Genomic DNA, 17,560 nt, shown 5'->3' with positions numbered 1-17,560 from the left:
GTACAAACAATATCTCGATAACACCTTTGAAGTTCAAACCCCTCTATATTAGTCATGTTCTTGTAAAAGCCAAACTCCAAAGTGAGTGTGGATTTCATAAGAGCTAGGATGACGGCAAAATGTTACGGCCAAATCTGCTCCTATTTGTTCCTTCTTGTATTGTACCAACATTTGCCCGCGCAACCAAAAAGAAGCTGCCACTTCATCTTTTCTCTGCAGTTGTAACCTGCTTTAAAAATAGAGCTTTGTGATGTGAAATCTTCACTTTATTTTTGAAACAGCACTTTGTGAAGCAAATTGGCATCTTTAGTCTTGGACGCTCTAAAAAACACACGAACAATGGCCACAAAGACCATAAAACAAACACGCATCACAAACACTTGGACTGATCACAGGTACAAACAAGCCCATGTAAAATCCTCCACTGGAGATCACCAGTCCTCTTGACCTCTTGGTGGCTGTACAGCGTTCTCCAAACTGTTCCCAGCAGCCCCAAGCTTGTGCCTCCACACTGTGCCCACTTTCCCTCTCAGTGATGTCTTATTTCATATCTTCACACAACTTTTGTACAAAAATTGTACATTTTATGGATGATCAAGTTATACTGTCCAAGAAGGCCCGAACAAATTGTTCTTCAAATTAGGTATAATCCCAATATAATCCTAATATAATCCCAATCCCCCACTGGGCACTGTGCTTCTATTCCAGTAATCCTGTAGTAAGGAACACTCTTTCTGTGTCTTTTCACTCACATGTCAGTAACAATCTTGACATAAGAAACAGCCCAACAAAGAAACTTCCACCTCCAGGTCAACAAGACCCAGTCCAACAACATCCACTACATGCAACAGTCTCTGAAACACATAACATCTGGGCAAGGCCTGGTGCCCGACAGCCCTCAGCATGCAAACAGATCCCTTTAATCAGGGGTTCATCCAGCGGCAAAAAAAAAAAAGTCCCTTTAAGATCAGTATGCAAAAAACAAACAAACAATCTCAAAGTTTAAATAGTCCATAATGAAAAAGAGGCAATCTGTTCAGACGTAGTTATCCCGGGTCTCAGAAAAACATAACTACAGCCATCTGAAACCCATCAGTATGAAAAATAAAGCTGACCACACCTCTGTATATCAAATCCACTGGGCCAGTTAAAAATCTCTGAATTAACTTGTTGTGAGATTTCTGGAAATAAACAAGCTTTGACAAGTACTGTCTTTCATGCGCTTTATTCTGCTTTGCAAAGTAAAGGTTCTGTCTCGCATACAGAAGTCTGAGAGAAGAGGAGCGCCAATCAAAGCACACGCACAGACACACGCCCACACCCACACCCACACACACAGTTGTTTACGTAGAGAATGAGATAAGACCAGTCTAGGCTGAAGGCTGGCCTCCAGGATTGTAGTCACAGCTGACAAGACACATTTTACAGTTCCCATCTAGTTTCCCTCCCTTAAACTTTTGACCTATCCTTAGCAAATTTGTGCACAACATAGAAAACATACACTTCAATTTTCTCCCAGAAACTGCATGCGGAAGTGCTCGACAAATGCAGCAGACCACAGTATCATTGAGATGATCAGGCTCTTATCAACACCCTCCCCCTAAAAGACATTAGCAGGTGCATCCATTTCAATCTCGCTAAGATACTCAATGTCTTTTCCACCACCACTTTCCACTAACCTGATTCAATCTGGCCAAGGACGTAAAGCCATCCCCAGACTGAGCCCATGTATACCGAGAGAGAAAGAGAAAAAATGAGATAAAGAGAGCAAGACAGAGAGAGAGAGAGTGAGTGAGTGAGTAAGCGACAGAGACAAGTGAGACATACACTAAGAGAAGATGCTCTTGGCATGTGTCCTGCTCTGCGCCCTCCAGGGTGCTGGAGTTGGTGCTACACTAAAATCTCACACACAGCCTCGCCAGCAGTCTGGAGCCACTTTGGTTAATGCTCTAAATAAGCCTGCACTGATACAGCAGCCTCATCTCACACATCCACACACGGGCTTGACTCTAACACAGACAGTGGGAGAGTCTGACTACACACGCATTTATTTAGACTTTATATACAGTATATATTCTGCATTCAGAATATTCTGCAGCTCTGTAAGTAATGTTTTGTGGATCGAGTAACAGTAATGAATATAGTGTGTGCTTCCTAAGTACACTTTTTTAGGGAAAACCACAAAGAGATTGTGTCATTATACACCACAGAGGAAGAGAGTACGTTGTTTAGGTCAGTATGAACAGTGCAGTAAGACATGGGGAGTGTGGCTGGTGCACGTTTTCTAGACTAACAGTGCTGGAGAGAAGGTGCTGGTTCAGCTCAGGCAGGCTCACCAGCTGCAACCTGGAGCAGGTTAAACATCCACCACCCCCACCACCCCCCAAACCTCCATCAGATCACACGACCAACGCCGTCTGTTACACAACAGAGAGAGGAAATTCATACGAACGAGAGAGGGTGGTGGGACAGACAGAGAGACAGAGATACAGAGACAGCACACGCAAAAAGAGGATAGGGATAGGAAGAAGGGAAGAGAGGGGGAGAGAGAGACAGAGATACAGAGACAGCACACGCAAAAAGAGGATAGGGATAGGAAGAAGGGAAGAGAGGGGGAGAGAGACAGAGATACAGAGACAGCACACGCAAAAAGAGGATAGGGATAGGAAGAAGGGAAGAGAGGGGGAGAGAGAGATAGAGATACAGAGACAGCACACGCAAAAAGAGGATAGGGATAGGAAGAAGGGAAGAGAGGGGGAGAGAGAGATAGAGATACAGAGACAGCACACGCAAAAAGAGGATAGGGATAGGAAGAAGGCAAGAGAGGGGGAGAGAGAGATAGAGGGAGAAAGTTGGAGAGAGCCAGGGCCAGATTCTACTGTGAAACACACGCTGTCTGCCACTGCTGAAACATCTGCCGGGAACATCAAAAACCACATTGATCTAATAAATGGCACCTCTTTACCTACACAGCTGATGATTTCAGAACATACCACACAATACAAGATACTTCTCTAGGTTTTAATGTAGAAAGCATCTAGTCTTAACTGAACAGATGATATCAGGTAACTCTAAACAGAAACACCCACCCACAGACCCATGTTCACTTCACACACACACACACACACACACACACACACACACACAGTACCTGTTCTCCTTGCCGTTCTGCAGTAAGGAGTGTCTATCCGTGCTGGAGCGGTCGGTGCACACATATGTGTTTCTGCGGGTCATGGCACTTGCTGGGATGTTGTTCTGGAGAACAAAAACAAGATAAGCAACAAACACGTAAGGCCACAGGTGAAACGCATTATACAAACACCACGGCCATGGGTGAAATGCATTATACAAACACCATGGCCATGGGTGAAATGCATTATACAAACACCATGGCCATGGGTGAAACATGTTATATAAACACCACGGTCGCAGGTGAAACACATTATATTAATACCATGGCCACAGGTGAAACACATATAAACACCACGGTCACGGGTGAAACACATTATATAAACACCATGGCCACGGGTGAAACACATTATACATTCACATATACAGCATTTGGCAGACTCTCTTATCCAGAGCAACTTACAAAAGTGCTTTACTCATAGAAACCCCACGACCACGGGCGCATTACTTCCACTCCATCTATTGCCCATCATTCTGCAGTGGATTCTCAGCCCCAGTATGTTGACCTACGTGTGCGTGTGCTGATGCACCTGAGTCAGATCATTTGCTTGGTTTCCAAAGAAGGCACATGCTGAGACTGTGGGAATACTGCCATAGAAGGCCTGTGTGTGCCCTGATCCTAACTACACTTTAACATACATCCACATCTACATGACCTCTGCTATCTTCACTATCTTTATGTCAATGTTATCTTCACAGCCCTGTGTTACACTCTGCTGTGTTTGGAGAAAATAACTCCGCCGCCAAGCGTCTGTCTGCACAGGCATCTCGCCCTCACCGCCGTGATGGGAACGTCCTTGCGGCGGTCGGGGATCTCGGCCTTGTTGGGGTTGCTGGCCATGCTGACCATGGGGCTGGAGGGTGGAATGCTCCGGCTACCCACAGTGCTGCAGCTGGACTTGCGTGCTGCCAAACGCTCGTCCTTCAGCTCCGCCTCTCCGGGCCCTGGCCCCGCCCCAGCTGTCGCAGTGGGGCTGCGCTTGGGGTGGGCCGTTGGCACTGCAGGGCCGCCTGCCACATGTCCAGGGGAAGACAGGGAACACAGTCAGACAGCCTGGCAGATTTACTGTGAGGCTGTAAGCTACGGCATGCTGGAAATGCCATTAGTACAGTGGCATTCCGAATATGAATGAATGAAACAAACAAATTAAAAGTTCAGGACCAAGTATTATTTCTTAAATGTCAGCAGAGCTACTCATTATCTATGATCTCAGGCTAAACCAGTTTGCAGTTGTTGAGTCACTGAGGTTATTTCAGAACCGGGGACAGGTGAACTGGAGACTCACAGAAGTCACTGTGCCTCCTCTGGCGGTGGTAGGTGGAAGCACTGCGCTGGGCCTTGCTGTGGGTGGAGGCTGAGGTGGAGCTGGACGAGGAAGTGGAGGAATGTTTACTGGTACCGTTGGTTATAGGACTGGGCCGTACACGCGCCAGGGAAAGACTACTGCTCGACCGGGACTCACTGACATCCTGTGTAGGGGGACAGGCATGGGTGAACCACATCTGCGTAAACACACACATAATTTTATATATATAAAATATCAATTTCGCATCTCACCTCGCCTTTGCGGCCAAGCAAGAGGTAGGTGGAGGTGATCTCATTGTACTTCTGAGAGGTCAGAGCTTCTCTGATCTCCTCGCGGGTGTAACCCATGCCTACCATGACCTCTGTGGCGGAACGGAGAGAGAATGAACAGACACACTTCGTTTATTTAAGAGCAGAAGGAAAAAAATGTAGAGCAGTAAAAATCAGATCTATCATACTTCTGTTTAGTTCAGTCTCTAGCCAAACACCACGACCTGTCTGTGGAAAAAGTCCAGGAGTATCTGATGTGTTACATCAGGTACAGCTGTGTTAGATCAGGAGCAGAACTCCTCAGGGCAGCAGCTCTGCAGGAGCAGGCTTGGTCACTGGGAGGAGAGACCATCTCACCTATCCGCTCAGAGTCATTGTAGTTCTCCACAGGTTCTACGTGTGGTTTCAGCTCGTCGCCATCGTATCCGACGTTCATCCACTTATCCTTCATGATTTGCTATGGGAGACCCAGACAGACAAGTTAAGATTACCCTGGAAAAGCAGTGTTGCTCACGGCAACGCCGCCCAAGGCCGAGAGTGTGGACTGCGGCAGCGGCAGCTGTAGGCCACAGTGAGCCCTCCCCACCTCTAGGCTGCAGCGTTTGCTGGGGTTGAGCACCAGGAACCTGCGGAGGATGCCCTCGCAGTCAGTGGACATGTAGAATGGCACGCGATACTTCCCCCGCAGGACTCGCTCCCTCAGCTCCTGGCGGAGGACGAAGAGAGAGACCGTTCAGCGCCCTGTCTGACCAGACACGTCTCGGCAAGGGCATTGGGCACCCGGGGACACATGGAACAGCACTGGACCTGCATCACGTTAACACCGCTTACAAATGCCAAGTGGCACATGGAAACCGTGTCCACATACGCCTCAGTAAACATTTCGCAGAGCCTCGAGGAGGAATTCCTTATATAGAAACTACGTCACACAGAGTTGCACGCGCAGTACGGAAGCTCAGTGTTCGAGCCATCTGACCAGGGACGGATATTAGCTTTTGCACCAAGGCAACAGAGTGGCCAAACTGCTCTGCGCCAAACCTGTGGTCTTCATCAGTTGTCTTGCACGGGAAAACACTGAGTCACAGACTGTGGGTGGGAAACAGAACGAGCAGACAGACCGAAAATCCCCGAGCCGGTTCACCTTGAGGTTCTGCCCGTCAAAGGGCAGCGAGCCGCTGACCAGCGTGTAGAGGATGACCCCCAGGCTCCAGACGTCCACCTCGGGCCCGTCGTACTTCTTGCCCTGGAAGAGCTCGGGTGCGGCGTAGGGTGGGCTGCCGCAGAACGTGTCCAGCTTGCTGCCCACCGTGAACTCATTGCTGAAGCCGAAGTCGGCGATCTTGATGTTGGAATCAGCGTCGAGCAGCAGGTTCTCTGCCTGAGGGAGGAGAAAGGGAGAGAAAGAAAGCGAGACAGAGAGAAACAGAAAGCGAGAAAAAGAAAAATATAGAGAGAGAGAGAGAGAGAGAGAGAGAGAGAGAGAGAGAGAGAGAAAACATGTTTTTAAAGCAATGGAAGAATTGTTAATGTGTGATGCAGGGTCTGACATATGGGTGACATGAACAACACTCTGAGTGCTAACTGAAAAGAGACAGACGGCACTGGGAACAATACCTTCAGGTCCCTGTGAACTATGCTCTTCTGATGGCAGTAGTGAACGGCAGACACAATCTGAAAGCAGACTGACACCTTTAACACAGTTAACCATTACATCCTCCTCACCGAGTGCTGAGGGGCGTATTCATGACGAGAACCTTTCATACCCCCTGAAAACAGTGGAGTCCAAAAACAGGAAGTCTATTTACACAGTCATGCTGAAAAGGAAAGCAGACTTGAGCAAGGCTTCACAGGTCAAAGGGCAGAATGTCTTACCTGCCGAAATTTAGCTCGTGCCTCCTTCTCTTTCATTCTCCCATGCGCCACGAGGTAGTCGAACACCTCACCTGTTCCAGATGTGAAGAGAGGCAGCGAGAGAGAGGCAGCGAGAGAGAGGCAGAGAGAGAGAGGATGCACAATAAACTTTATTCCTGTACAACACAACAGCAATAATTGAGTGTTTAAAAGTATGAGGAAGTAGACGTCACACGTTACTGCAACTCAGTAAAACACTACATACTTAACTCAAGATCAATTTAATGGTTACATTTATTTAATAAGGTTTTAATATGTAAAGAAAACAAAACAGACTGATATTCTATTGCCTGTGACTTTGAAGAAATTTTGCATATAGGCCTCACAATTCTCAAGAACGTGTTTTGAAAGAGAGATGCAGAGCCAGAGTGAGTGTTTAGGCCTGTGAGAGGGGAACACAGATGACAGGTTGCTAGTGGGTGGAGCAGTTCTTAGTGTGCACGCACGTAGCACAGGCCGGGGCAGATCGGTGCTACCGGGCGAGTGCATGGGCTGCTAAGCTCAGAGCGGGTCTGCCCGCCTGCCCGCCTGCCCGCCTGCCCGCCCGCCTGCTGAAGTAGGCAAGCTGCACTGGAGTTAAAAGAAGCTTTACTCAGCTATGAATAGCGGAAGGAAGAGAGCATGGGCCGAGCTCGGGGAAGCACAAGGGTGAAGGTGTAGTGGAAACCAGGAAAAGCTGCACTCAGGGGAGGATGGTGGACTGCTGGGACAGATGCATGTACTGTGTGTGTGTGTGTGTGTGTGTGTATGTGTGTGTGTGTGTGTGTGTGTGTGTGTGTGTGTGCACAGTGAGTGAGGTGAATGGTCTGAATACACGTGTTTGTTCATGTTTGAGCCCATGCTGGAGGGTACATGTATAGGTTATAAAGGAAGGCTGGAGTATGTGTGTGTGTGTGTGTGTGTGTGTATGCGTGTGTGTGTGTGTGTGTGTGTGTGTGTGTGTGTGTGTGTGTGTGTAGGTGAGGGCTTGCCACGTTACATTTCAGTGAACTACAGGCGAAAAAAGGCACAGTTGCAGGACAAAAACATTGAAATGACAAAAATTCAGGGTGGGCTCGTCACCACTATAATCACCCTGTTCTTACTGAGGGCCTGATCCAGGCTCAAACTTCACTATTTGTGCCATGGCAGCAAGAGATACATTCAGAAGAGATACATTCAGTTCTAATCAAAGACTGGGCTTTATCTTAATTTCACACGTATTTGCTCTCTGAGAGTGTGTAGGACCCGAGGATTCCTTACCACCACTGGCGTACTCCATAATAAGGTACAACGTCTTCTCCGTTTCAATCACTTCAAAGAGCTGAACTGCAGAGGATAAAATAAGGAGAGAGTGATTCAGAAAGGTAGCAGTGCAGAAAAGCTTCCGTATGGGTGTGTTGCTCGTTTATACAGAAGACATTCTCAAAAACCAAGAGTTTTTTCCCCCATTTACTACTGTTAAGAGCACATTCTATTCAGGACAACTTCGCCACTGGACTAGAACCAACATCATGAAATCTCCAGGGATCACAGCAGCAGGAAGGTGGGGCGGATGATGAAACGAAAACATTCCTACATTTCCTACAATGTGGTTTGACTATACTGATGTTATCTAAGCATACATAACTTACACCGCACACAGCGCCCCAGCACATGCTGTGTGAGGACTCACTGTACATTGGTAGACACTGACAAATTAACTGGTTTGTGGGCAGTATCTATCAAATTATGGCCAGTAACAGTAACATAGCTGTTATATAAAACAACATGTAAATGGTAACATTTTTGAAAAGGTGAAAAAGTAATAGGCAATAAGCTCAAGGCAGAGGGAAAACGGGCAATGCAGACACACACACACTCACACACACACACACACACCCTTTAGATTAGGCAGCTCAGAGTTTAACGTGACTCACCTATGTTTGGGTGGTTGAGACCTTTCATGAGCCGCACCTCTCGAAAGAGCTGCAGGAGAAACAGCAGCCATTACAAACCTGACTTACTTAAACAGACACTGCTTAGGTACAGAAATGTTGACACACAGGGTCAAACAAACACAGTGGAGTTCACCCCCAAACCTACGAGTGGAACGGAAAGAATGATAGCGAGCGCAGCTGGTAACTACAGGGGAAACCCACTGATTCATCTCGTCACTGATGCCAAAGGGTCATGAGCGAGCGCCTCTACTCTGAAGCCTAGCTCACTAATCACACATTTCTGGGGGGCCTGAGGTAGAAGCCCAGCATAGAGGCACGCTCACTCTAGTCCCAGGAGAGAGAGAGAGAGAGAGAGGTATAAAATAGAAAATAAGAGAAACAGTGAGAAAGAATGAAAAGAATGTGCTGAGGGCTGACAGGCCACATGGCAACATCAGTGGTCATTCTTCATCAAAACACACACGGTAGCTCTGGGAGACAGCGAGAGAGAGAGAGAGAGAGAGAGAGAGAGAGAGAGAGAGAGAGAGAGAGAGAGAGAGAGGAGAGAGAGAGAGAGAGAGAGAGAGAGGAGTACACAAACAGCCATGGCAGAAAGGCCAGAAAGAAGAAAGAAATAATTAAGTGATTAAGAAAGAAGGAAGCTGAGACAGAGACGGAGAAGCAGACGCACAGCTAAACGGAGATGACAAATGCAAATAGTAAAATGAAAGAGAAAAGGGGACAGACAGAAAGACCCAGAACTGCACAGACAGACCGACAGCTGTACCGAAGGCCACGTGGTTCACCCTCTGCATGGCATCAGCCCTCTGGGTGTCCTGCGTTTTAAGCATCTAGACGTGTACACCAGTGCTCCTGCCTTGGGGACAACAGCTGCTAGAAACGTCTGCATCAAGCTTCACGAACCAGACGTTCCCACAGCCCATCACGAACATAACATTAACAGGACGTGCCCCTAAAAACAGCGTCACAAGACCGTCATATTCTGTTACTGTTTCAGGGAAGACGACTACAAAACTGAGAGAAAGACTCATCGGGTGTCGCCAGTTCTTGTCATCTTCACGCCTGCTGACAGCATAAAAGAGAAAACCTTCCCACGAGACCTCTGACATTGTTTTAACATTGTTTCACTGGTGCTTGGCTAACTGCTTTTCCATTTGCGCCCTCTCTAAACACCGAAGAGGCCGTTTTCCGGACACAAAGCCCAGGCCTGGATTACATTACTCCGCTAATGGTAATTCCCCATTGACAACGCTGCCCGGTCGATGATCGAGCTTTTTCGGCACCAAAAATAGCAACTCTCTGTTTGGCGTAAACGTTCACTGGCTTTAGACGTAGTTGCAGACTCCCAAACACAGTGCCTTGTGTCAAAACACACCAGCCTGACTGGTATTAGAGCAGGCCCGTTCCTTATTTACATCGCAGACAGACACAAGATCACAATCATCTTGTCACGATGCGCACTTAGAAAAGGGCTTTGGAGAATGTTTCTCAGTGGAAAGGAGAAACAATTTCACTGTAAAGAAAGCTAGAAAGACCAGTCTCCAGTACTATGGGTTAAGGAGTGCAATCTGTGTTTCCAACAGAAAGAAAAGTGTCTAAATATGAATTTATCTTCCACAAAGACCCATTTCATTTGGATGGTATTATTGCATCATTTGAGTGTTCATATTTCAGTGCACCTGTAAGAATGTTCCAGAAGGTAGGATGGGTTCACAGTGCTTGAACCAAAGCACTGTTGACTAACATCTCACAGTTATATGTCGCAGACACTCAACTCGACGACTGGGTCTGTGGTGAGGAAATTTATTGCAACAGTGAGCAGGAGTCTGAGAGTCATTCTGGATCACCTGAAAACCTTTCAGAGTTAAAGCTTTCACAGGACAGATTGTACATGGCATCTGCTTAAATTCACTAATCTTTTTATGTCATGCATGTATGATTCTTGCACACGCGCACACACGTGCACAAATGAGCACACACTCAAACACAATGAGATATAGGTATATTACATAATGGCCATAAATTATATTACCTTTCTGACACGTATATTGGCACAGTTCTGATTTCGGCACGGGACAGCAGCAACTAACTCAAGGCCTCACTGTCTACATGCCCTTGGAAAATACGGCACAAATCCCTTACTCCTTCAGCAAATCCGAATTCCTCGGGACTCACTCTTATTGAATTATGGAGGGAAGCGCACGGGCTGCTTACCGCAGCTCTAAAGACGATGACCATATAAGCCTGCCTAGCCGTGACCCCTCCCCATTTCTCTTTCTTGCTTCCTTCCTCTCTCCCCTCCCCCATCACATGCAGGCCTTCCTGGTTCGTTTCCCAGATGCTGGCTGCACGTCAGCGTCACCATGGCGACCCAACGTTGAATCTTGGTCTGGGCTGAGCTTCCCTTGGGGCCTGCCGCTGCTCTCTCCTGCCATCTCCTGCTCTCTCCTGCCCTCTCCTGCTCTCTCCTGCCCTCTCCTGCTCTCTCCTGCTCTCTCCTGCCATCTCCTGCTCTCTCCTGTCCTGCTCTCTCCTGCCCTCTCCTGCTCTCTCCTGCCATCTCCTGCCCTCTCCTGCTCTCTCCTGCTCTCTCCTGCTCTCTCCTGTCCTTTCCTGCTCTCTCCTGCTCTCTCCTGCCATCTCCTGCTCTCATGAGGACTACATTAATTCTGGGAAGGCAGAAGGCAAGGGGAACAGGGCCCTCTGCCTGCACCTCTCTCTGCTTCCACTGGCACCCAGGCCACAGCGAGGCAGCACTAATCAATACCTGAGCTGAACCCTTCTTGTGTGTGTTTTTTTCCCTCATCTTCCTCTCATCAAAGCGGTTCAAGGAGTTGTCTCCCACTTTCTTTCGCTGCTACCACGGTGGAGGGTCTCTGTACGGATGCAGGCGTCTGGCTGTGCGCCTGCCTCCGATCCCTCCTCACGTTCCCTCCCCAACGCAACACGTTAATCCAGTGCTTGTGCCCGAAGTCAGGCAGGGATTGTGAGGGAAATCCAAAATCCACCAGGTTCCATCTACATGTTTGCGTGCGGAAGTGTGCTGTATTCTACATGCATGCCTGCAGGCGTGAGTTCACATAAACATGAATGCATACCTGCAGGCATTCATGTAGAATCAGACACGCATACAGAGAACATGAGTAATGTCGTGGGTTATGAAATTAGTACAATGACTACATACATAACTACCTTTTTCTTCCAGAGATCTGTTATACAATTCATGACATAAATTCCATGGGGTACTAAATGGATCCCCTTTAGTAAAGCATTCTATTATCTACAATACACAAATCTAGCCATTGAAAAATCACCTGATTGCATAAATAAAGGAGTCTATCCAACAGGGAGAGCGAGAGAATCCCATGACTTAGCGATTCAGTTGCAGCCAGCCTTTCTGTCGTCTGTTAATATAAAAGCTGGTTTATGAAAATAATGTGTGGAAAGGTGTGTTCTGCATGTAAAAGAGTCAGCATGAGATCTGGCACCTGAAACAAGTGCAACTCCTAACTGAGATAACATAGTAACAGCTACATTTTATAGGTATTTCATTAAATGCATTAAATAAAAAACGAAGTACAAATAAGTCAAATATTTAGGGAACACTGTTTAAGTACAACAGTTTTCCTCAAAAACACAACAGATCTAAAACTGAAAGATCTAGTTAAGTATTATTTCTCTTTACAATACAGAAGGGTATCAAATTGCCTTACGTTTTCAAGGTCTTTTTGCAGTTGTAATCTGCATTATAAGAAATAGCTAAGAAATATCTTAATTCTAAGAATTGTCCGAGCTCACTGTACATAAATGATGTGAATTTCCATATTCTAGTTGGTCTGGCATTGCCTCCCTGTCATGACTACATGGCCTGACTCACCCACGCCAGCACGAGAGGGCCCTCCCTGCCGAGAGTGAGTCTGGCTCTGCATCGTAACGGACGATGTAATCTGCTGCGATCCTAAGAGGCTTAGCACTCTCCCTAGGACAGCCCTGTGCAGCCCGGGCTGCCTACCTGGGCCCACACCTACTCACAAGCACTCTCCTGTGCCCGTGCTTGGAGCAGTGGCACCTCTCCTGTCGTCCAGCCTCAGCCCTGCGCTCCTGTATTTCTGCACACACAGGCGAGGACCAAGGCTATGCCAGTTTAACAGCGCCACAGCCAAAGAGATCTCTTCCTTTGAGATTTATATCCGTACTCATTTATTCAGGCAAATTTCATCATGACTTGGGCACACAGCAGACGCACACGCAGACACGCTTGCTTTCTCAAGATCTCATTCCCATATCAAAGCCTCCCGGGGGCCTCCCCTCCAGCTCGGTTGCCCTCTTTGTTCGCCTGTCTGGAACGCTGCTCCTGGTTGCAGGAACTTGAATGAGGGACACCCAACCCCACCCCCTCTATAGTCCTCCACGATGGCGGCCCCCGAAACACTTCCCTTTTATTAAAGAAGCAATCCTATGACGGGGCCCGTGAGCACTCGGATCATCTGCGCTCCCTGCCCCGTGTGGAACAGTCTGGTCTCCCGGGAATACGAGGGCTGGGAAAGCCTATGCACAGCTTACTGTGCCTGGCCCATCCACCCCTAAACAGGATTAAGGTAAAGGGGTCTTTGGGTAAAAGAGGCAGAGAATGGGGTAGAAACTCCCTCTAGCCTCGGTGATTGTGTAAGTGATACTGCAAAATAGCCAGAGCAGTTCAGATGGGGATGGGCAAGCCTTGGCACACTGACAACGCCTAATGTCTAATGCAGGGAGCCTTCGGGTAAGCGATGGCAAGCATAACTGTTCGAAGGAAAGAGATTGCCAAGTTCCTTTTTTTTTTTGCATTAGTGCACGGATACAGGCTGTACATCATGGGACGATTTGAGTGCTTTGTTTAAAATAAGCCATCACCTAAATAGATTTAGATGGGACTATAGGAGTGTGATAAGAGTGCTTAGGTTGGGTGAGAGTACAGATATCACTATGAACAATGGGCCTCGTGCAATAGTGTTTTAGTACTCTGACCCAAAATATGTCACAGCTAATTTGTCAGAAATCAGGTCATATGTCTGTGCCATGTCAGATTCAGCAAGCATTCCTAAGTTCAAAGAACTGTCATTAACTTTGTGTAGTACAAGAGCATGTGTTGGCGAGACCTGTGAATTACCATATTTAACGTCCCTAAAATGCTTTATAAGGCTAAACACCGTGCTTGATTTGTCTGGAAATGTCATGCACAACAACTCCATCAAGAGGTAAAATGAGCATCTTTTTCCCCATTTATTTTCAGAGTCCCGTAAATGAAATCACATCACTGTAACATCAGAGGTGGATTGTAGTGGAACTGACAAAGCCAGGAAATGGGAAAGAAATGTCACTTGATTTGATCAGTCGTCACTGAAGAGTGGAGTATATCTAAAACGCTACGAGATGAAGGGAAGACAAATGACAGAATATACCTGATGCTGCAGCGTCAGGCGGTGGATGATCCACTCAAGAGTGACTGTCAATATCACCATCATGAACTGATAAATAACGTCAATTCATTTTAACTGAATGCTAATTTATCAATGTATATAAAGACAATGGGGAGTGCATCTGATGAAAGGCTACTGTCACGATTTAGATTACCATGTGAGAGTAGCAGACTGCAGCGAAATACTAGTGTCAGAGAATAATCAAAAAATTATGATTTGTTACTCATTTGTTACTTCGTTACTAAGTTTAATGTGTATATTCAAACCCTAATGAAATAGATAGCTAGAACGGATACAATTTGTTAGGCCATTTACTGTTTTTTCCTTGGAACTGTACATGACTTGTATGACAGGTCTATAGCACCCATAAATGTTGTTGTTGCCTCAGAGAAAACTGGTGAATGCTGCAAGTATGAATCTGTTCATACAAGTGGTTCTTGCATAAGGACAGCGCTGTTGTGTCGGTGTTGTTGCTATGGCTTGTTCACAAAATGCTGAGACGCAGTGTACACAGTGTACTTTTATGAAAAGAATCTAGCATCACTGTAAGGATAAATACCCCCCCCCCCCCCCCCCCCCGCATTTAGCCTTCCAACACCTGGGGCAGACGCATGCTCTCACACCATGGCAACGGCTGCATTTCATGTCTGTGTGAGTGTTGACAGGGAAGGAGGGCAAGCAGCAGTCTGACTGACTGAGAATGACAGAAAGAGAGAGTGAAATAGAGGGGGAGAGAATGAAAGTCAGAGGAGGGACAGAGAGAAATGTAGATAGAAGAGAAACGGGAGAGAGCACAAGCGAGAGACAGACAGACAGACAGACAGAGGCAGCATCAGACATGAGAAGAAAAACATCAAGGGGTGACGAAGAGCAGGGGGCAGGCAGCAGAAGAGATGCCCAGCTGGGAGCAGAGGCACTGGAGCGCCAGTCCGGAAGGGATCACCTGCTGCGGCGCTGGTAACGACACCCCTGTGCAGCTCGCACACCGCCCCTATCCCAGCCTCACCCTGCACCAGGGCAACCACGGAAACAAGCAACAGCCTGACACTACAAGTCAACTTTCACTTTTTGCATACCGCCGGGCAAAATCCTTTCAGCATTAATGAAAGATAATGAAGGCACGCTACACGCATTTGTCTTTACCAAATCCTGTCTGTTGTAACAACAGTATTCGTATTCCCAGACATAGGCTTAAGTATCCATGGCTTTCTCTAATGCAATAGGCACTTGGTCATGAGAACAGGCTCTGCAAAGTCAAGGTTAGACATGCTCCCTTGGCAACGGAGTGCTGTTTGAACGATCAGCGCCACTAACGGCAATTCTCACATGCGAAGTGTGAATGTCATGCAATGCTCCCTCACACAAAGCGGAGATTCCAGAGGGCCCAGTCACACACACAGGCATGCAGATCAAATTAAAATCATCGCTTAAAGCAACCTAACATGACAAAGAAGGTACCGGAACAACGCCCTTGGAGGAAAAGCAGCCAGTGGAACAGACAGAAGAGAGCGGACATCAGCAGGTGGTGAAAGCGTTGTGTTCTGTACACGGGAATATGTAACTCCGCAGAAAGGTGGCATGGATTCTGGAACAGCTGCTGTATAGCCTAAGCATTAGAGTCAGAGTGAGTATTTAAATCCCCAAGGTGCACCTGTGATAATCCTCCAGAGATACATCACTGTAAAATACATTATACAAAAGCAGACACTACTGGGCTTGGCTCAAACACAACATTACTGGAGCTCACACTAAGAAAGCAAGAGGTATAAAAGACAGTCTTTAATCAAACTGCTCATCTTACCCATATGAACATTTCCGCTCAAATTGCTGTTTGCCATCTTTAGCTTGAGTAAATGTGAATGGACTAGAGTTCTCCAGATTTCATGCAAACGAGTGAGATTAGCAATGCAAATTACGAGGTGTTCCGACACTCTGTCAGATGAAACAGCATTGCATCACTGAGCAGTGCCTCAACACAGCCATCAAAGCAATTGTGAAATAGACCACAGTCAAGGGGCTCCCAGTTACGATACTCGGGTTAAAGTTCATGTTCTGCTGCTGTATTATCAGACAAAGCCTGACCAAAAGAAACCACTTTTGGGCCTTGTGATTCAAGCTGATGAGCTTGTGATTCAAGCTCCAACAGATTGCAGTTTTATATTCTTATCTTATCTTATCTTCTGGGAGTCAAATAACAGTTCAGCACTGATGCGGTATTGTGATGAGTGTTACTGCACAAGTTTCCTCATCAGGCATACATCTTATATTTAAATAATTAGTGAAAAGAAACACTTAAGAAGACCTGAAGTTAGAATCTGGGTCTTACCTTTTGCAGGCTGGTTGGGTTGAGTTGGGTTTTGTCGATAATCTTTATTGCAACCTGAAAATTGTAAAGGTACATGTGATTAGTGGATTGAGGTGTCTGACATCTCGCACATAAAAAAAGTTCTGCCCATATTCTGCCGCTGTAAAAGTCACAACAACCAAACACTTCCCATATATTTGATGGCATGATTACTCTTTGGTCAAAGTGTCAGAAAACTGGAAAACTGGATGGATTTCTTTGGTGAGCTTTGTTTGTGTCACAACGCTCCATTGCTACAGATCAGCATGCTCCTATCTAGTCATGAAGGATGACCATACTGCTCAGTTTATGGTTTGCACACTCCGCCAATTGATTTCAACTCAATTAAGGGCAGCTGTTACAGCAGGGAAACACGAAACTCAGCAGGACAGAGTTCCTCCAAGCCAGGACTTCCAAGCCAGTCGTTCCAGACCTATAAGAGCACGGCGGGGCTTTACCTCTCTGCCCGTCAGGATGTGACGTGCCAGCTTCACCTTGGCGAAGTTGCCCTTGCCAATGGTTTTGAGCAGCCGGTAGTTGCCGATGTGGGGATGCTCGTCCGAGCACGAGGCGATGGAGCTGCGGCAGCGAGCCCCCAGGGAGCGGCTGGACCAGGCCGAGCCCTTCTCTGAGCGGCTGGCTGAGAGTGGTGCATGCTGGGGAGGGAGCAGAGGTATCTTGAGCATGCAAAACCCTTTTTTATGGCAACATTTTGACACCGGAAAACACAGAGCATCAGCAGTCACGCTTGCTAAAACTTTCATGACCAACATGTACAGGTACACACCCCTAGTGGATTAACTGATTAGCTCTGCATGGAGATGAACAGGGCAGAATTTTGGGAAGCAAGACTTTAGCACACAGGTGTCTGGTTCCTGAGCCTGTGAAAGGCAAGCTGACCCTCGCTAGGCAACATAGCACTGACCTGCCACAGCTGGGCTCTGTTTGCTTCTGTGTCTTAGAAGAGCAAGCCATGAGGTGTGACTAAGGCCCTCGGTATCTTCTATTCTAGCCTAGTCTATTGTGGAATGTGTTGTGCTTTCACAGTGTGTTGCTAAGTGATGTCAATACATTCTAGCCTCCATGACTAGCCCAATGCACACATAGTAAATATAAAGTTTGGGTGATTCATTCTTTAATTTAGTTATAGTACATGCATGTT

General features: G+C 46.9%; 1 protein-coding gene across 19 annotated transcripts in view; it reads right to left on the bottom strand.

Moving 5' to 3' along the window:
* The window catches only part of mark4b (MAP/microtubule affinity-regulating kinase 4b), a 33,313-nt gene that overhangs the window by 8,952 nt on the left and 6,801 nt on the right, over window positions 1-17,560 (bottom strand). For all 19 annotated transcript variants that reach the window (XR_014117790.1, XM_081699681.1, XM_081699683.1 and 16 more), the window contains 13 exons: window positions 16,857-17,054; window positions 16,381-16,434; window positions 8,575-8,623; window positions 7,919-7,984; window positions 6,638-6,708; window positions 6,380-6,436; window positions 5,907-6,143; window positions 5,352-5,471; window positions 5,123-5,222; window positions 4,748-4,857; window positions 4,476-4,659; window positions 3,968-4,200; window positions 3,152-3,255 (listed from right to left, as the gene is read on the bottom strand). Coding sequence is in view for 18 of the 19 variants with exons in the window: in XM_081699681.1 (XP_081555807.1) it covers window positions 3,152-3,255; window positions 3,968-4,200; window positions 4,476-4,659; window positions 4,748-4,857; window positions 5,123-5,222; window positions 5,352-5,471; window positions 5,907-6,143; window positions 6,380-6,436; window positions 6,638-6,708; window positions 7,919-7,984; window positions 8,575-8,623; window positions 16,381-16,434; window positions 16,857-17,054 (1,583 nt within the window). In the remaining variant the exon portion in view is untranslated. The remainder of the gene's footprint in view (window positions 1-3,151; window positions 3,256-3,967; window positions 4,201-4,475; window positions 4,660-4,747; window positions 4,858-5,122; window positions 5,223-5,351; window positions 5,472-5,906; window positions 6,144-6,379; window positions 6,437-6,637; window positions 6,709-7,918; window positions 7,985-8,574; window positions 8,624-16,380; window positions 16,435-16,856; window positions 17,055-17,560) is intronic.

The sequence above is a fragment of the Electrophorus electricus genome, chromosome 17 (genome assembly GCF_041902795.1).
Source record: "Electrophorus electricus isolate QZ-2024a chromosome 17, ASM4190279v1, whole genome shotgun sequence".
Taxonomy (NCBI): domain Eukaryota; kingdom Metazoa; phylum Chordata; class Actinopteri; order Gymnotiformes; family Gymnotidae; genus Electrophorus; species Electrophorus electricus.
This window is presented reverse-complemented; position numbering and strand designations above follow the sequence as displayed.